The following is a 20,684-nucleotide window of genomic DNA, read 5'->3' as shown; positions in this document are numbered from 1 at the left end:
ATTTTATTTTGGAGTTACAAGAAAAGTATAATTCTAAACTTCCTTAGTTGCTCCTAACACTGTTTTTGTTTTTTGTTTTTAATGCAGTTTCTGGTTCGAACAGAAAGTTCTATTCATATGATAGTTCTCTCTTTTACTCTAATCCTGGAATGCCTTACCTCTTTTCTGAATCCAACTTATTTATGAAAGCTTATCTCTAGTTTCCTCTTCTGACTCTTCTGACTCTTCTGATGTTGGAATTCTTCAAATTCCCAGAGCATTTTTTTCCAATATCAATTATTTGGAATGCCTCCCCTGCTTTTCGTTTGCTTATATATTCTAGCCTCTCAAATAGACTATAAGGGACTCAAAGGCAGGCACCAAGCTTTATTCTCTTTTGTCTTTTTCAATGTGCATAAATCAGGGCTAATGTATAGGAAGAGCCTGATATAAGTTGAATAATTAATTAACCTGTCACTCAAAGAACTCTGGAGGAAATATTAAAACATAAGTGAAGTCCTTTACTGCTGGTATAAATCTTGCTTTGGTCCAAGATATTAAATACCCTTTGTTAAATCTGGTAACCTTTAGATATGTCATGCAATATTTTATTTCAGCAACCTAAAAACCTAAAAAAAAAAACAACTCTAGAACTTCTAATTTCCATTGTGAATTTTTATTTTTTTAATTTCCTCCCTACAAATCTTAGACATCGATTATTTTGCTTTTGTTGTATAACCATTGTAATTAGAAAATATTCTTCAATTTTGCTCTGATTTCTTCCCATACCCTACCATGGTTGATAGTTGCTGGGAAATACTGAATTGCTTGTTCTTTGTTTTTAATGATCAGGTATTATACTGGACAGATGACTCCAAAGAATCCATGATTGGGAAAATTAGAGTCAGTGGAAATGTCACAACCAAAAACATCACAGGGCTGAAAGCTAATACCATCTACTTTGCTTCTGTGAGAGCTTACAACACTGCAGGGGCAGGGCCCTCAAGCCCTCCCGTCAATGTTACCACCAAAAAGTCTCGTAAGTATGCATCCCACTGCAGGGACCAACATTCATCTATAAATAGAAACATGTTCCTTTGTTCAATCTCTATTTCATTCCTCCCACCTCATTATTTTACCTCGGGCTTTGTTTGGTGAGTTTGTCCTTCAAATATGGATAATTGTTGAAACCTTCCGGTAACAATCAAAAGAAACCATTTTGGTCCTTTTGGAATTCCAAAAGAGAAAATATTATGAGTATATAGATGAAAGACAGGAGAGTGTACTGTTTAAAAACATAGACTCTGATGCCTTCCCCTAACCTGAATTCAAAACCTGACCTCTTGGGTTTCCTAGGTGGCTCAGGCGATTGAGTGTCCGACTTAGGCTCAGGTCATATTCTTGTGGCTCATTAGTTTGAGACAGCTCAGAGCCTGGAGCCTGCTTCAGATTCTGTGTCTACCTCTCTCTCTGCTCCTCCCCCACCCATGGTCTGTCTCTCTCAAAAAATTAATAAACATTTTTAAAAAAACTGGCCTCTCATTCTTGGATTATTGACTAGTTATTTAATCTTGCAGAAACTCAATATCCTCACCTGGAAAATGTGTGAATAATAGTACCTATTTTCTCACCAGACTTTCTTCAAAGTGAAAGACCTAAAGACTATCTAGTACATACTTTAGTAAATGCTTAGTAAATGGGTTTTTTTGTTTCTGTTTTGTCTTGTTTATCATTTGAGAATTAGACTGTACTCTGATGTGTTCCTAGCGCTGCCAGATGTCTAGCTCTTTCTTTTTAGAATAGCTTATCACTGCAGTGTACTTAGATGTCCTTCAGATTTAAGAATTAACTCTTCTGCTTCTTTTTAACTCCCTTAATAGTCCACCAGCTGTCTTTCACATAGGCAAGGCCTACTGAATAAAGGATGAGTAGTTGATTGTTGTTCTATGGGAGTCTATGTTCTATGAGTGAGTCTGGTAGTACACAAGTATTCTATAATATGAGGCACAGCGATCAAAGATGATGTAGTAATAGCTGCCATATGTCCTTTTTATGACTGTATAATATTTGTATGTTCCTTACCTGTTATAGATGAACACAAATTATTTCTGCTCACAGCCTTTTAAAAGCATATTCTTTGGTCTCTGAATCCTGATAAAAAGAGGATTCAAATATAGTTGCTGAATTTTGAGAAACAGTTCAAACATTATATACTTCAAATATAGTTGTTGAATTTTGAAGACTAAGATATGGATACCGAGGAAAAGGATTGCTTGCTTTTAAATGCAGTATTCTTTTCTCTCCTGTGTATTGAAAAAGAACAGGTGGCTGAATATAGTTTGAAAATCAAGTGATATAATGTTTTTTTCCCATACACATATATGTGTCCTATCCAAAAGGAACTTAGAAGTCATCTGTTATTAAACCTTTGATTATAGAATATATGATCCATTTAGGTCTACATCACCAGGCAAGTAGCCAAAGACCTGTGTTCTAATTCTGGATACATCACTGATTCATGACCTGAAACAGGACAAGGCATTCCACTTTTCTGCTTCAATTGTCTTATCTGCTAAGTGGAAATTCTCTCTGCCTTCACCCCTTTCCCAAATCATTGGTGAGGCACCAATGAGGTGCTGATTACCACCCTACAAAGTGGTGTGAAATGCTAAAGAAGAAACAGAGAGATGAGTACACAGCCTCTGGGGGTCAGTCCGTTCCGAGAGGTGAGCGGGACCAGTAATTCTTAAACTGGCTCTCTTCCAGTCCACCCAGTTTGAGAAATACTGGGTCATGAGGAATCCTCAAGAAATGACTAACTGGAAATGTGGTTCCCCTTCTGTTCCTGTTTTATCCCATGTTGACCAAATTAGTGAAGCCATTTCCATATATCCATATGAACGATTTGCTTCTGGAGTCCTTCTGGAGTCTAACCTTTTTAAGCTAATTTTCAAATCTGGATGGAAATTTCCCGTGGTTTCAAGATTTTCCAGGCATTTGCTCCTAGCTGATTTAGAAGTGCCAAACACAAAGAAACTCCTCTGCGTAATTCAGTTCCTATCTCAGGCCATATGAAGGGTGGTTTGAAATGTGGAAAGATAGTATTTTAAAAACCTCACAGATTTATATCATCGTAAGTGGACAGACGCGATAGTGCAGTTCTTGAGGCAATGCTTAGGTTGGCTCATATCACCTGTATTCCTATGTACCAGTTTAAGGTGGACTGGGACCTGAACTTTTACAAAGGTTTAAAAATAACTTATTTTTCTGCAACCTGAATTTGCCAGTTTGATTGTCCATACAACTCAAATCAACCATGCGTTAGTTTATGCTAACTTATTCTATGTGTTTAAGTAGAAAACTCATTTTTGACATGGTGATCTCAGGTTTGTTCAGTTGACCTACTTCAAGTACTTGAAACTTCAGTGTCCTTAATTGAAATTTGGATTAAATGCCAGGATGATCATTGGTGGATTGTCTGAGTGTTAGCACATGCTCATCGTCATCAAAGAGTATGGAAAATATCCTTTGAAAACAGTTTGATTAACAAGAAGCAATCCCCCCAAGATGTAACATTAGAATAGTTCTGCTGAGAGAAAAGTGAGATGAGATTCAGAAAATTTTAAGTGAAGTTTAGTATTTTTATGCATTCATATTTTTTCTCGATTAAACTGAACACATAAAAACTATTATAATTCCTAATTTCCTTATGGCAATTTTGTCCAAATATTTCTTAAATTTGACGTTCACCAGTCTGTGTGCTTCAGTGACACATCCAAAAGGACTTGAAAATAAGAAGTTCTACACGTCTCCAACTCATTATATTTGAATACCAATTAAACCTCTAATTTTATTCTGTAGCATTCTGTATCATGTCATTGTGAAAATAGAATAGAAAATTTTTTCAATTCCTACTACTATTCATATTTCTACTACTTAGTGGTTCAAAACAAGACAAATTTATTTCCATACCTTTGTAGAGGTCAGAAGTCAGAAATGAGGTTTAATAGTTGGAAATCAAGGTGTAGGCATAAGCTATGGAGTCTCTAGAAGAACATTTGTTTCTTTGTGTTTTCTGGTTTCTAGAGACCATCTGTACTCCTTAGCTGTGACCCCTTCCTGTAGCTTGGAGGCCAGGAGATTATTATCTTCAAATCTCCCTGTGACTCTCACCCTCTGCTTCTGTCATTGCATCTCCTCTGACTCTGCACTCCTGCTTCCATCTTTCCCTCATAAGGATTATACTCCCCCCACCTGGAAGATCCAGGATTGCTTCCTATCAAAAGATACTTAATTTAACCACACCTGTGCAGTCCTTTTTTTATATATAGAAAAAATTAGAGAGTGACTGGGTGGCTCAGCTGGTTGAGCATCCAACTTCAGCTCAGATCATGATCTCATGGGGTTCATGAGTTCCGGCACCACATCCAACTTGCTGGTGTCAGTGCAGAGCCTGCTTTAGAACCTCCATCTCCCTCTCTCTCTGCCCCTTCCCCATTCATGCTCGCTCACTCGCTCTCTTTCTCTCTCTCTCTCTCTCTCTCTCTCTCTCTCTCTCTCTCTCAAAAATAAACATTTAAAAATTAGGAATTGCAAGGGTTTCTATTTGTTTGGGTTAGTCAGGAAAGAAGAGGAAACTTAAAAATACTAATCCGTTGGGGCACCTGGGTTGCTCAGTTGCTTAAGTATCTGACTTCAGCTCAGGTCATGATCTTGTGGTTCATGAGTTTGAGCCCGTGCATCAGGCTCTGTGCTGAGCCTGGAGCCTGCTTAGAATTCTGTCTCTCTCTCTCTCTCTCTCTCTCTTTGTCTCTCTCTCTCTCTCTTTGTCTCTCTCTCTCTCTTTGTCTCTCTCTCTCTCTCTCTCTCTCTCTCTCTTCCTCCCTCCCTCCCCCTCTCATGTTCTATCTCTGTCTCTTGCTCTCTCTGTCAAAAATAAATAAATACAAAAAAATTTTTTAAATACTAATCCCACAAATTGTGGGGATAAGGATATGGAGATGCTTGAGGGAAGGGGCCTTATTCTGTTGACCACAGTTTTAAAATACTAAATATGTCTGTATCCTAAGTCCTGTGTTAATTTTCCACATGTTATCTCAATTATTGTAACAAATCAAGGAATTTCATATTTTAATTCCTAGATGAGAAGACATATGCCTAGTAAGGTTGTTTTGGCATCCATTAGACTGAAATGCAATGAACATGATAAATTCTCTGAGTATCTTCATCCCATGAACACTGTGCTAATTTGTAATCTTCTCTAACCATCTAAATAGTTTCTTTCTTCCCAGACTCTCAAATCTTCAGTCTAAACCTCAAATGGTCTTTAGATCTTTCTTCCTATAATGGAATCTTGCCATGTTCTCCTTCCAAAATTTTATTGTCTCCTCTATTCCACAGAACAAAGGCTGAGAGGATCTTTCATCATGTGTCCCAAACTCCCTTTGAATCCTCATCTAGCTAGTCCTGGTAACACTAGAATTCTTGATCTTCTACAACGTAACATTCACTTATCTAACTTCCTGTATTCTCTCAATGCCCCTGCCATGCCTGTCAACAGTCAAATATCTTTGCTATTGATTTGTCAGTTTCCCTTATTTTTCCTTTTAATGTATTTGCAATTTTTCTGGGCATTCCACTACGTTGGCCCATTGTAAGAGAGTATTGGAAAGCGAAAAGGATTCCTGAGTGAAAGAAGTTTGGCTATGAGTCCCAGCTCCACCATGTACTACGTGTCTGACAGGTCTGATTTCCTGATAACTCAGAACCCATTTTCTCATTGGAAAAACAGATGAGACTTCCTCCAGTTTTCTCTGAGAACTAAAGGATTTTATGTACACCAGGGTGCCCCAGAGGCTGCTATATAGCAAAAGCTCAGTGCATCATAACATATTACTGTACTTCTTCTGTAGTGGTGATTTCACTTTCTGTGCATTTCTTAAAGCAGGAAAATACTTTCTACTGTCTTTCTCTTTATAAATCATTGCAGAAATTTTCTTCGAGGGTCATGAAAGGACAACCAAAGCAAAGATGAGGAATGGTTTTAATGAAACATTGAAGATAGCTCTGATTCCAAATACTCTCCCTGGATCTAACTTTGATTTTCCATGTCCTTGAGATGACATTAAGATTACCTCAGAATAGTGGTGACAGCAAAAATTCTGCATCCATCACACATTCCTACTGTCACTGTCTAGATTTTCAGTCTGATACTTGATCATCCATTGTAAATTCTCAGAAAGCAAAGCTCACATTTACCAAAATCTCTGCCTATTCTGATTGGGCAAGCTAAACAGAAGGCAGAGCCTTTTTTTGGAAGCATGATGATTCAGTCAATCACTCAAGAAAAATAGTACTTCATATGAGCTATGCATTGGATTAGGTGGCTGATGGAGATTAAAACAGCCAAAATCTCTGCCTTAAGGCAATTTTCACTTTTAGTGGAGAGACAACCTGAAAGAAAACAAAGCAAAATAAAAAATTAAATGATCATTAATTATGAAAAATAGTACAAAGAAAATAGAGGCTGAGATATAAATAAAAAGGATGACCTATGTGGTGAAGGGTATTTTTTTGATATAGCATGAAACATAAAAAAGAGCTAGTGGACAAAGTGATCTCCAAATAAAAAGAAGAGCATCTGCAAAGCTTTTGAAGTCTTTGCTAATATTGTTATTGGTGATGATGATGATGGCCTTTTTGGGTTTTTTCGAGTAAATATTAGTGATTTAACAAGAATCATAGCTTAGTGAAAAATGATCTATTTCTAAAAAAAAACTGAGGAGCATTGCAAATATATTGTGATCCACACAGGTATCATTTAAATGGAATTTAGATTACAATCAAGGGAAGAAAAATATTTACATCCATTTCAAGAAGAAAAGAAAAGAAAAAAAACTCTACTGCTTACATAGAAAGAAACATTCAGACACAGCAACACAAAGTGTTTGCAAATGTTGGTTCAATTTGGCCCCTGTCATTGACTGACTAGTACTCCATACTGGATTTTTCTTGCTGTAAATTTGCAATCAATCCATATTTAGACATAAAGGAAGCATTAAGCTTTTATTTCATCTTGACTTATGTTCTTTCTCTCTTGCCCAAATGTCAACCCCATGCTGTTACTTAGAAGTGTAACAAAAGAAGTTGTTTTTGAATTGAGTTCACAGTGTGAACTACAGTTGAATATAAATGCCATCTACAGAAAAATTGATCACAAGGAAGCCATTAGTGCTGTAGAGGGCTAGTTTAATATTGCTCCATCATTTGATTAATAGAAAATGATTTGGTCTTTGAAAATTGCCTGGAAAGCTTTTAAAAATTAGAAAAGTACTTGTTTTGTTGAGTTTACCATTGATGAACTTGGTACAAATATCCATGGCATGTGTTCTATATGATCCATGTGACAGTGTTTTAGATTTTCAAGATAATGGAAATTTAAATGTCATCATAGATATTTGAAATCCAGTTTAATTACATACATTAAGCACATGAAACCAGAACTGTTAATAGTGTTTGTATTAAGTAACTTTCTAAAGCAACTTTCAGAAACTTCATTTAAATACTAGACAAAAGGCATTGGCATTGGAGTCATCCTCATGGACAAAGACAAGAAAGAGAGAATTTCCCAGATAATTAGCTAAAACTCTACCACTTTATCTGTTTTTTAATAAAAGATTTTCTTAAAATATTTAAGCTTTGTTTATTTATTTTGAAAGAGAGAGAGAGCATAAGAGGAGGAGAGAGAATCCCAAGTAGGCCCTGAACTGCCATCATGGAGCCCGATGTAGGGCTCAAACCCACGAGCTACAAGATCATAACCTGAGCCAAAAATCAAAAGTCAGATGCTTAACTAACTCAGCCACCCAGGCACCCCTGTCTTTAATATAGCTTCCAAAGAACCCAAGTAAGAGCAATATTATTAAAGGAGAATGTTAAATTTACCCTAATTATATTTAAGAAGTGGATTATTTGCACACTTTGGAATTATTACTAAAAACACTTTGAACACAATTGAAAAAATTGATTTTGCCATGAGATCAGAATGGAGAACTGTTACTCTTAGGAAAAACTATTAGCAGTTACTAAACTTTTTAACATGTACCACTAACCAAGTGCTGAACATTTCATATTTATGGCATATAAGCTAAAAATCTTATAAACCAGATTTTTTACTCATTCCAAAGATGGAAAAACCAGGTCTCTTGGAAGAGACTGGGTACAGATTCATATCTTCCTGACTTTAAAGCCCAGTTCTTTCCACCTCCTAGATAGCAAGACAGCAAAGCATTCTAAGTGATCTGTGCCATTGGCCATTCACACCAAGAAGTCATTCCTGGTTAGAACTTTTCTCATTTTATGTCCATAGAATACTTTACTTATGCTTCAGTAGATGAAGAAACAAATGCTACCATTTTGGTGTCATTGCCATAGTCATAAACTCCTTGTCCACATAGTTGGTAGAAGTCAGTTCTGTCTCCCAGCCTGGAGCTTCGCCAGTGGATTTGTAGTGTTAAAAACAGTACTTTTTCTCTGAATAAACTACAAAACAGACACAAAAATAGATGAAAACTTCAGAGTCCATCACAACCAATGACATCAAAGGAGCAAATTTATATTTTCCCTGTATTGATTCTATGATGTCGTTAATGTTAGTGCTTCATTTTAAAGAACAGAGATAAAAGAAATGTGCCACAAGAGCATACTAGATATTAAAACTATGGTATCTTCTGAGAATTTTTATATTATCTCTTTTATAACTGAGAAAAAGATTAGAAAAGGCACCCTGGGATAGTTGAGGAAGAATAGTTACAAAACTATTATTGTTGCTTTCTAGTCCTTCAGGAACAAAACATATTGACAAACATGCATTGAGTGCTTAGTAAGCGCGAAACTCTTAGACCTTTAATTATGATTGGGTCTATATCGTCAAGAAAGGTACTAGGGTATGGTTAATCCAGTTGGCCTATCTGTCTTATAAATCATAGGAATTGCTTGAGTTTGTCCATGGCAGTTGACCTTAATTATAGGAAAGCATAATGAATGGATGGGCCACACTGTGTCACCTATGGATCTGCCCACAGCCCAGTACATAATCAATATAACCTGAGAAAATCACTCAGGACTCGGAGTGGTTTTTCATTAGCTACTTTATTATAGTCACTTATGCAACATATATGAATTATATGTCTTCTGTGTGCCAACACCTGTGCCAGTGGTTGATAATATAGAGTGGAACAAGGCATGTGCCCTCAATAAATTTAAAGAAACACACAATCAAAAATAACTATAATTCTGTGTAACAAATCCATTATAACATATAAACTGAGCCCCACTGGAAGCAAAGGGGGAAACTTTTATTTCTTGGCCATATCTCAGCTGAGGTGTAAGTAACTACGTGGACAAGAGTGATGTCCCTGTGGGTTTACAACAACAAGAATGTAGAATAATACAATGTCAGACACCCTGAGACTCTTCTGGTGACTTATAAGAGATTAAATAGCAGTTGAGTCAAAGCTCCAAAAGAAATGATTTCCATCAGTGTTATAATGAGTTAAATATTATGCTCATCCAGCCTCACAAATTCAAATAAGATGCCAAAAACATCTTGCTGGGTAGTTTTATCTTTGCCTCTGCTTTCCAGCTAAATTATTTTTAATTCCTCCAGTTTCCTAAATCTCAAAACTAATCATGTGGACTCAAATCTTTGAGAAGCAATATGTCATGGAGGAACACGGGCTTAGAAATCAAGAGAACAGGATTCTCATGTGACTCAGCCACCTTTCAACTGCTTGCTTTTGGATAACTGGCCTACCAACCTGGACTCTAGTTTTCTTGTATGTAAAATTGTCCAGATGAACTAGATCCATTACCTTGGAAGGCTGATTCTAAGACCATTGTTTCTTACTACTTACCCCCTTTCTCCTAGACACCATTAATTTCTGGGAACTAAAAACTGCATTTTGGATTTGAAGTAAACACCTTTGGGATGATCACCATTTGCAATCATTCTCTCTTTTCTGGGTTTCCAACAGCTCTATATTCAATGACATGCATTTTTCTTAGTATTGAGCCACAATTGATTCGAGTATGATAGATATGGCCAAATGCAATCAATCATCGTCTTTCTCCTAGGGCCTCTAGCATGGACTATCTCTGAACAGAGTAGATTTCAAATGTCAGATATGGAGAACAGTCATGATTTCTGCCACATACACTAAGAATGACAAAGAGATCTATAGCGTCTACAACAAGATGAGCATGCAGCAAACCCAAGTCTGGAAAGCAGAACTTCTTGGCTTTTTAACATTTTATTTCGTCCTTCTTAAAGCTCCACTGCATGTTGCCATGAGTTCTAAGAGATTCCCCTGTATCCTTCATAATCTCTTACAATTTTGCTTATAATATCTTGAGATGATTGTGTTACTTAAAGTCAAAGAATCCTAACTAATGCAAGATTAGAAAGGAAAAGCCTACTAGGAAGTAACAACTCTGTGTTGATATGTATAAAAAGTTTGTAGCCTAAATTTGCTTGACATGCTCATTGATTGATGACGACATGGAGCACTAGGCAACAGAGCACTCCATCTGTTTGTATATTGGTAAAGTAAACCAACGCAACAGCAATGATTAATAAATTAATACTGGACATGCAGCAAACTGTTATTAATTCATAAGTTTATCACGAAGACATTCCCAAATGACCAGGATTTAAATGAATTTGCTTATTCTGATTAGAATTAGTATGATATTTCAAATGACACTGAAAACAGTTTTGCTTCTTCTCTGATAATCATTCAGGACTTATTGTCTCTTTTCATGTTGATGGGCCATACAGTAACCATGAGTTAATATTCATTTGGATCTTTGATGATCTCTTTAAAGCTCCAAGCCAACCACCAGCTAATATTGCCTGGAAGCTGACAAACTCCAAATTATGCCTGAACTGGGAACATGTAAAAACCATGGAAAATGAGTCTGAAGTGTTAGGCTACAAGGTGAGTATTTCATTTTTCAATTAATACTATCAAGTAAATTACTGAGGAACCAAGAGTGTCACAACCAAATAAGAAACAAATTTATACATATGGAAATACAGGAATATTTTTAAAAACGGTTTGAAAAATGCTTAGCATTGGAACTTTCAAATTCTTCTTTGGAAAGTTTTATATTCTGAGGGCAATTGTTTCATGGCCCAACAAGAATAAAACGCTATAGTATGCAACAATTTCTTTTCAAGGGACTCCCCCTTGCCATCAGAAGATGATGCTGTGTGTGGGTGGTAAGGTGAGATAAGAATGAAATCCAAGAATATATTCAAATAGAATTTCTAGAACTTTTAGGTTGCAGGGGGAATGTAAGCCTTTAACAACATAAAAGGAATCTAACAAGAGTATTGCCAAATACCTAGAGCGAAGTATTTCCATCACTGGTAATGGACATCATCTCCTGGCAAATGCACATATCCAGCATGTGAAATGGGTCCAAACTAACCAGTGACTTTTCACAGCAAGCTCCAAAGATAATAGCCTCAAGCTATTTAATTAATAGAGATGAATCTATTCTCATTTCAGAAGCATTGGCCAAAGACAAAATCCTTTTTCTTAATGACTAAATTTACGGAAAAGGCATAGACTGGATATTTCCATTCAATGAGGACACCATTTATAATGATATATTGTAGAGTGTTCCATAAGAGCGTCTAGACCTTAAAAAAAATCTGTTTAACTTGGATTTACTATTTTATTCAGATTCTGTACCGACAAAACAGGCAGAGTAAAACACATATCTTGGAGACAAACAATACATCGGCTGAGCTTCTGGTTCCCTTTGAAGAAGACTACTTGATTGAAATAAGAACAGTTAGTGATGGTGGGGATGGAAGCAGCAGTGAGGAAATTAGGATTCCAAAAATGTCAAGTAAGTTGAATCGCCATCGCTGCTGTAGATTTTGAATCTGGACAGCTGCAGCCTGAAATCTAGGCTCCATGAAGTTTTCCAATTCTTGTTTGAATGTTGCATGAAAAAATAAAAGGTCTGTACTTCCATTTTCAGTTGTGAACAAGAGGTGATGAGTCAACCTTTCTTTAAATAACCCCTCAAATTTGCAACATGCATACATATTAGAGTGTCATGTTTCCTCATTTGAATCTCAAGAAGGAAAAAAGGAAAACACAACAACTGTGTGTCCTTGGTGTGTAATTAATTCTCTTAGTACAAAAATCAGGACGTGTTTCTGTGGGTACTCACAGGCTTCTGGGAGCAGGGGCAGAAAATACAAAACATGTGTACTTATACCCCTATTCCCACATCCATGGCAGGCATCACTAATCAATCATGTTCTGCATACTGATCTGAGTCCCAAGTCTCAGATTCTCTCATACAGTGTTTTAAGCAGGTCACACCAATCAGTCAGATTTAGCACATGATAAGTTTATTATTTTTGCTTCAGATGAATCACTTATTCAACTGCTTGAAGTTGTGCCTCAGTGAAATATCAGGCACCACATGCTGGCAAATCCTAATCTTCCCTTCCATCAGAATTAGTCAATTTAGGCATTTTCCTTTTTCATTTTTACATTTAAAACAGATATCCTAGGACAGAGGACTCAAGACACTTTCTAAAATTATATATAATGTAAATGAAACTGCTGTATCAAAACATTTTATTAGAAGAGAAATGATAATACGCACTTTGGGTCTTGAAAATTAATCTAACAAGCAATTGCATTTTTTTCTCAAGATGTTTTGTTTTATTTTTATATTTTGCAGGTTTGAGTTCCAGAGGAGTTCCAGTCACAGAACATAGCATCTATTTCCTGTCAGTTTTAATCATTTTTTACTGTATTGCAATTCAGCCACTTATACAATGAATAAAACTATAAATCTTTGAGAGTTTTTTGAAAGCAAATCATTCTGTAAATAAGCTCTCCAGCCCCCATCACAAAATCCATTATTAATACAGACTTGTTTGGAAAGAAAAAAGTGTATATTAATAAGATCTTGTAAATACCTATGGTACATTAATAAAACAGTTTTAAACTCTTTTGAACTTTAAAGTTCGCACATGATTTCATATATTCAGAAAGTGTCAAATAGTCTGTGGAGTTGTGACTTCTGTGGCTTTTAAGTGACTTATATGGAAAGTAAAGATAATTCCACTTGATGATAAATTTGAAATAGATTTGAGTTATTATAGAAAATATGTATATTTTTACACGTGCCAGGTAATTTACATCAGTATTAAAAATGTTTCCTCTACTTGGAATAAAATGTAATTATTTGTTTATAGTTGGGATTCTTTAAAAATGTAAGCTATTCCAAAGTGTGATGTGCTTTTACCTGAATGAGGTGAGGCCAGGAAATATTTGTACCCAGTAATATATGTATATACATGATGTTCTTTTCAATTCACCTTTCTAGGAAGCCCAGTAGTAATAATGATAGGAGAAAGTGCTTCATCGTAAAGAAAAAGAAAAGAAGGGAAATAAACACCCATATAAAACAATTTGACAAGTCTAGTATATCATAGGCAATTTCTTACAGCAAAATTTAATATTTTAATCAATTTTGAAGTCTAAGGAAAAAAATACGTGAACAACTCTCAGGTAATTATTACAAATTGTTAGCAATGTACGTGGCCTTGTTTTCATATAATAAATAAATCTGGTAACAATTATTTAACCAGGTTTTTGACATTGTGGTTAAAAAAAAAATATATATATATATATATATATATATATATATATATATATATATAGAGAGAGAGAGAGAGAGAGAGAGAGAGAGAGAGAGACTTATAAAGATTTTTGTGGGTTAGCTCTTCTGTGAAGTCAACCTTTTTCAGTCAGTGGTCCTACTTCTTGGACCTGCAAAGCAGTTTGGGTGAAGGTAAGGTTAATGAGTGGGCCAATGCCATTCTCTGTGGCCATCCATTTCCTTCACAAACAGCCTTGAGGAGTTTGGCCTCCTGGCAGCTTGTGCTAGCTCCTTGCCAATCAGTCTTGACGTCCTGGGGTGCTAGGGTTGAGAAACGATCACCCTAGTTTTGCTTTCTTCACATGGTATAACCTCTTAATTATGTTGAAAATATTTGAATTATCCTCACAACCCTCAAATCACACAGTCCTCAAAATTGGATTTTGTTCCTTTCATTTCTAATGCATTTTAGAGCTATTTAAAATACCCAGTATAGTCAGCAGCAGATGGACAATGACTTTTCATAGTTTGGAATTCTCCCTGCCTGAATAGTGTGTCAAGCATACAGTACAAATTAATGAGCCTTATTCTCCTCCGTGCCCTAAGATATGGCTGTGCTTTGAGGGAGCAATATAAATAAGCAAAAGCAAATGTTGTTTGCATACTCATGTTAACAGCTGCCTGTCCAGGACATCTGTATTAATCTGAAATGGTTTTCTCAACTTAGTGAGAGACAAGATTTGTGTCTTCCTCTGCAAAGCAGAGACTGAGAGTTAAATATACTACGAGATTTTTGTTTCCCCTGATTAAGTGAGTTAGATAGGTAGTCGTATGTGTACAATTCCAAAGGCTAAGGCAGGTCTTACCAATAACTTATATAGGTTTGCAGTTGTGCTTTAGTTCAGGATGGTTGGAGTATTAAAAGTATATATTATTTAGTATATACTATTTATTATTTGTCAACCCATACTAAGATTTTTGGATGTAATTTAGCATTAATACTAAAGTCTGCTTTGGATCTTGATTGATTTAAATCTCTACTCTTAGTGAAGCCTTGGACACATATTTTAACATCCCCACATCAGGATTAAAGGATATAATATACACAAGTGTTCTGTGTAATGAATTCAACATTGCAAGTTATCAACAAATAGAGTTGCTGTCGTCTGCTGCTATGAACTAAACCCCTAATGAAATAAGTTACTATATTTTCTTAAGTGCCCAATAGACTATGCAAGCAGATTCATCCTGTGTTGATGTCAAAATCCAAAAAAATTGCAAGAAAAATGAGTGGTCCACCTACTCTCGACACTAAATGGCACTAAAGAATGGAACCAGTGATTCCATTAATGATTTCAGGAAGATATTCGGTGTGATGTATGTACTCCCCTGACATTTACAAAAGATTTCCAGTGGATCCTTTTACTGAGCAAGTATATTGCTGTTAAAAACTATTGTAAACATGATCATTTATATCCATAATTCTTACAGGAAAGAGAAAAAATGTGGTTGCACCTGGAAACAGCTCAAGAAGGAAAAGGGATTAAAGGTTAGAAGACTTGACACAGCAGAGATATGACCCTATAAGCTAAGGGCTGCCAGGTAATGTGAAGTTCAAATTAGCTCCGTCTTCTCTCTTCTTTTCTTCACACTAAAATCCTCCAGGCCAGTGTCCCTTTTCTAATTTTACACCAGAAGGTGACCCATAAGAGGACTTGCTCTCTTAAACAGCAAATACAGTGAGAGATGATCTGGATTCTATTTGGATTTCAAATGTAATATAATCATTCTCTCCCATGAGTGAATCTACTATTTTTAAGCCTCTCTATCTTATCAGTCTAGACTCCACCTTGAGATGTCAGCTTTTATATACTCTCTAAATGCATAATTATTACTTTATTTGCTATAGAACTACATATTTAATTCAACAGAAATCAACAATTTGATAATCCCATCACTGTTGAACTCAGTGCTTGAATTAATCAGGTTTCTTCTGAGAAATAGAACTAAGAGGATGTCTGTGCGTGTGTGTGTGTGTGTGTGTGTGTGTGTGTGTGTGTAGCTTTTCCAATTTATTTCTATATTTTGACTAACCTAAATGATTGTGTTGGGCCTTCTTGAGCTTTCTTTAACTCTGAGTTAATGGAATTTTCATTACTAAAACAATGATTAAATTGAATATGCTTTTTCAAGCCACAAAGAACCCTCAGAGATTCCGACCCATCTCTACCCTCCACTGAGAATTGCTGGTGTGTCCCCAAGTGCAAAGCTGTGATAAAACTTTCATTGTTCAGTGCAAAATGAGAAAATTCATAAAGTATGATGAGATTTTAATAATGAATAAATTGTGAAATATTTGAGAGATTGCAATTTTTTTGCTTTATGTGGTGAAATGTCCACTCTTCGATGACATGAAGTTGAGCATGAATACTGGTTTGCTTTATGTGTTCCATTTGAAAATAAAATTATTATTTATTATTACTTTATAAAAATCAATTCAATTATTATCATTACTTAAAGCTTTTATCTTCTGATAAAATCAAAAGTTTTATAATAAGTGGGAGTTAGTTTATTTTTTTGTAACTTCTTTATCTCATTATCATCAAACTAGTGAGTTTGGCTTTGTCTGTTGACCTAAAGTTTGTATGTCAGGGTATTACTCTGTATACCTTCAATAGCAGGGTTCCATGTCTATGGAATTATTGTTTATACATATGAACAGGCCTAGGAAGTCTGTTCAACCATTCATAACAAGTTATTAATATAATTAAGATAATAATGTAGAAAAATATAAAAATCCTGAATTTCTTTATTGTTTTAAAATTTGGAAGTTATTTGGTTTCTATTTTCCATATGAACATTTATTTTATTTCATGAAATTATAAATAATAGTCATTAATAGTTCTTTCATTTCCTTACATAGCAAGATAATTTTTATAAAAAGGTAAATTTATCTGCTCCATTATTTTTAATATTCCTCTTCTTGACAGCACTCGGTACAGTCCTGGGTAGAGAGAATGATGCTTATAACACATATTTTCCTTTCTGGACAGATTTATACAGCCAGCTGTTAGGGAAATTTGTTTTCCCTCAAATTCCTTAGGAAAGTAAGTATTTTTTATAAGCCTGTCTAAAATAATAAGCTGAACTAAACTCCAGATTTTGGTGGATAAATAATATATTCTTAAAAGAAGTAATACATAAAAATAAAATTCTTGGAATATAGTGATTTTGAGAAAACATCAGAATAACTCTCCTGTTTTGAAAAGCATATACTTCATAATCTGGTTAGGCGTAGCTTAGAAGGTATTTATCTTATCCAGACCAAGCTCAGGAGAGAAGAAAATATGATGACTTTAAATAAAGGCAGTAAGTTGCAGCTCAATGAGAGAGAAAAGAAATCCTAATGTAATGATGTATTTTGCTTCCTGTCCCTATCAAAGACTAGGAAGTATGTTGGATGAAATCATGGCAAATCTGTCACTTATTCCTGGAACCGAATGGTGTGTTGGGTAGATACCTTTTCTTGGATGGTGATTAATGTTTATACATCACTTTGAAGATAGAATGTACCTCATAAATTCTAATGATTTTTATTATGATGAATTTTTTTTCCCAGAAGTATATTGACTTTTTGCAATGGCACTTTGACAAAGCATACATTAGTGACTGAGACCAGGTACCAGGCCTAGAGGAAAACAGTAATTGGGAAGTGTGAAAGGTAATAATATTGAGATACAAAATTTTGGGCAAATTCATAATATCCTGCATGGACTAAATAGTTTTCATTCAAACAAAATAATCTACATCCATCCATGACGGACTCTTTTTTTTTAATGTTTCATTTATTTTTGATACAGAGAGAGACAGAGCATGAGAGGGGGAGGGGCAGAGAGAGAGGGAGACACAGAACCAGAAGCAGGCTCCAGGCTCTGAGCTAGAGTCAGCACAGAGCCTGATGCAGGCTCGAACCCTCGAACGTGAGATCTGACCTGAGCCGAAGCTGGACGCTTAACCGACTGAGCCACCCAGGCACCCCATGACGTACTTTTTAGCTTGTGAAGTAAGTGGCATAGCAACAGAATTTTTTTCTCAAATGATATTTACTCATAACAAACCTCAAGTATTCTCAAGGACTTCAGATACTAACAATAATGAGTCTCGACAACTTTTATTATCTTTAAGTGCGGTAGTTATAAAATCTCCCAACTTTGAGCAGATTAATTTCAGCCTATTTTCTGTTGACAGCAAAGCATAATTGAATGTATTACTGGCTTTCTAAATCAAATCCTTTTTTTCTATTTGTTTAAAAGTGAAAGTGTTTTCATCCTGAATTATTATTATATTTGGGTTTGCAAACTCATATGGGTCTATTTTCATCCTTCTACATTCTTAAGAGAGTATAGATATTTCTAAGGAGACTCTTTAAAGCAAAGCAGGGATACAGTTTAAATTATTTGGAGCAATATTTAGAATCAATTTGTATTTCAAACTGGATGACTGCTGAAGAACGCATTGTAACTAGTTAAAGACATTTTGAATTGCCTAATTGCTATTAATGGACAGGAGAAAATTTATATTCACTTCATTCCTGTTGATAAAAATTAAGATCCTGGATATGTCTATCAGAAATTAGTTTTCTTTACCAGAAAACTTCCTTTGGTGCCTTATGTCATATTATATATCACATATCATATAAATTATTGTTTTATATATTATTGTATATTATTTTGATATAATTTATTATTAGATGGCTTCCATACAACACCCAGTGCTTATCCCAAGAGGTGCCCTCCTCAATGCCCGTCACTCACTTTCCCCTCTCCCTCCATTCCCCACCAACCCCCAGTTTATTCTTTGTATTTAAGAGTCTCTTACGGTTTGCTTCCCTCCCTCTCTGTAACTTTTTCCTCCCTTCCCCTCCCCCATGGTCTTCTGTTAAGTTTCTCAAGATCCACATGTGAGTGAAAACATATCATATCTGTCTTTCTCTGACTAACTTATTTCACTTAGCATAATACTCTCTAGTTCCATCCACATTTCTGCAAATGGCAGAATTTCATTCTTTCTCTTTGCCAAGTAGTATTCCATTATATAAATAAATGACATCTTCTTGATCCATTCATCAGGTGATGGACATTTAGGCTCTTTCCATGATTTGGCTATTGTTGAAAGTGCTGCTATGAACATTGGGGTACATGTGCCCCTATGCATCACCACTCCTGCATCCCTTGGGTAAATTCCTAGCAGTGCTATTGCTAGATCATAGGTTAATTCTATTTTTAATTTTTTGAGGAACACCCACACTGTTTTTCAGAGTGGCTGCACCAGTTTACATTCCCACCAACAGTGCAAGAGGGTTCCTGTTTTTCCACATCCTCGTCAGCAAATACAGTCTCCTGATTTGTTCATTGTATACATTATGTTGTTTTTTATATTATGTTATTGATCTCTTGTCTCACTTTTCTATCAAGTGAGTTTCAGAAGAGGTGGACCTTACCTTCATATTCCCTATTTTATCCATCACATCAGTGGAGTATCTGACATCCAATAGTTGCTCAAAAAATAGATTTTCCAAAAGGAAGAACAAATTACTGCACATACGTTGTATGTATAAATTGAGAATCTCATTACAGCTCATACAAAAGTAGTAAAGTTTACCTTAATAATGTTGTCCTTTAGTAAAGCTTCCATCTTACAATATGATCATGTGGTGTGATGTATAATTGATGTACCTACGTCTGCATATAAAATATTTGTATATGTTTTTAATAGAAAATAACGCAGAATTATGCGAAATCTTCTCCTTCCCTTATAAGATTATTACTGGGCAAAATACCCAAAAGTTTGTAGAGACATAATTCAGAATCATACAGTCAAGCTAGGAAATGACACCCCCACTGTCAAGATGCCATTTGGATCATTCCAAGTCTACATTGTAATAATTTTCCTTGCAAACAAATTAACTAAAGGCTGTATACTTGACCATACACTATAATGAAATGTAATAATCTTGTCATGCTGCAACATTAAATCCATATATTCAGCAGAAAGAGTATTTTTAGTTGGCAGATATAACACGAAGCTATGACATTCTCTTCTTAGATGTCACTTCTTTAAGCCGTATTGTAACATTTAGTAATATTTGTTTCTAAATCTCTGAATACCTGATGGATTTACTGGATACTTCAGGGGGAAAAATAGTCCTTTGTCACTAAAAAGGTTGCAGTCTTTCAACCCAAGACACAAGCCAATTGCAGACAGGCTACATATCATTAGTGTTCATTTATTTTAAAATTGAAATAGTTGTCAGTGCTCAGAAGTCAGTTTTCATGTGAATCCAGCTTTCCTTGAGTACTTCTGGATCTGTCCTTCTGTGTGGCACTAACCTATTGAGCTACTTTTGTGTTTAATGAAATGTAGTTAGTCCTGGGAAACATTAATTGTGGCTTCCAAATTAGGTAGAGGGGATAGCTTCTTTCTGTCATCATTTTAATTATGTTCATTCCCGGGTTTACTCTATGTTTTTGGAAGGCTAGTAATAAATACTGTCATTGCTTTCTATAGTGTATTACCTTATACTTTTTTACACAAACATATCATTTTAGCTCTTAAGAACTATGACTGTTTAACATAAGCAAAACTAATATTTATATAAAATGAAACCATAATTATAAATCATTTGTTTTTTAAAAAACATATCTTTCTGTTTATATTGGGTCAGAAACATTACAATTACTCATCAAGTAGATGTATGTTTATGTCATCAAATCATTAAGAAACATTTATTAATTGTTTACCATGTTCAATACATTGTGCTTGGCTCTACAAAATGGAAAAAAATAGTGAAAAAGAGAAATATATTAAGGAGCAGTTGATATACCAGCTCCCCACTACCTCCAAAATAGTAATAATAATAAACTATTCACAAATTGTGGCAAATGCTAGGAGGAAATAAGGAAGATGCAGTGATAAGAGAATACAATGGGAAGCTAACACTGGAGTAA

The 20,684-nt window shown here is 35.3% G+C and overlaps 1 protein-coding gene across 1 annotated transcript in view; it reads left to right on the top strand.

The window, feature by feature from the left end:
• The window catches only part of CNTN6 (contactin 6), a 288,847-nt gene extending 275,582 nt beyond the window's left edge, over window positions 1-13,265 (top strand). The window contains exons 20-23 of the mRNA XM_029917072.1: window positions 832-1,018; window positions 10,864-10,976; window positions 11,730-11,898; window positions 12,751-13,265. Of these exons, the coding sequence (XP_029772932.1) occupies window positions 832-1,018; window positions 10,864-10,976; window positions 11,730-11,898; window positions 12,751-12,851 (570 nt within the window). The 3' untranslated portion in view covers window positions 12,852-13,265. The remainder of the gene's footprint in view (window positions 1-831; window positions 1,019-10,863; window positions 10,977-11,729; window positions 11,899-12,750) is intronic.
• Window positions 13,266-20,684: the final 7,419 nt, after the last annotated feature.

The sequence above is a fragment of the Suricata suricatta genome, chromosome 12, assembly GCF_006229205.1.
Source record: "Suricata suricatta isolate VVHF042 chromosome 12, meerkat_22Aug2017_6uvM2_HiC, whole genome shotgun sequence".
NCBI classification, from domain to species: domain Eukaryota; kingdom Metazoa; phylum Chordata; class Mammalia; order Carnivora; family Herpestidae; genus Suricata; species Suricata suricatta.
This window is presented reverse-complemented; position numbering and strand designations above follow the sequence as displayed.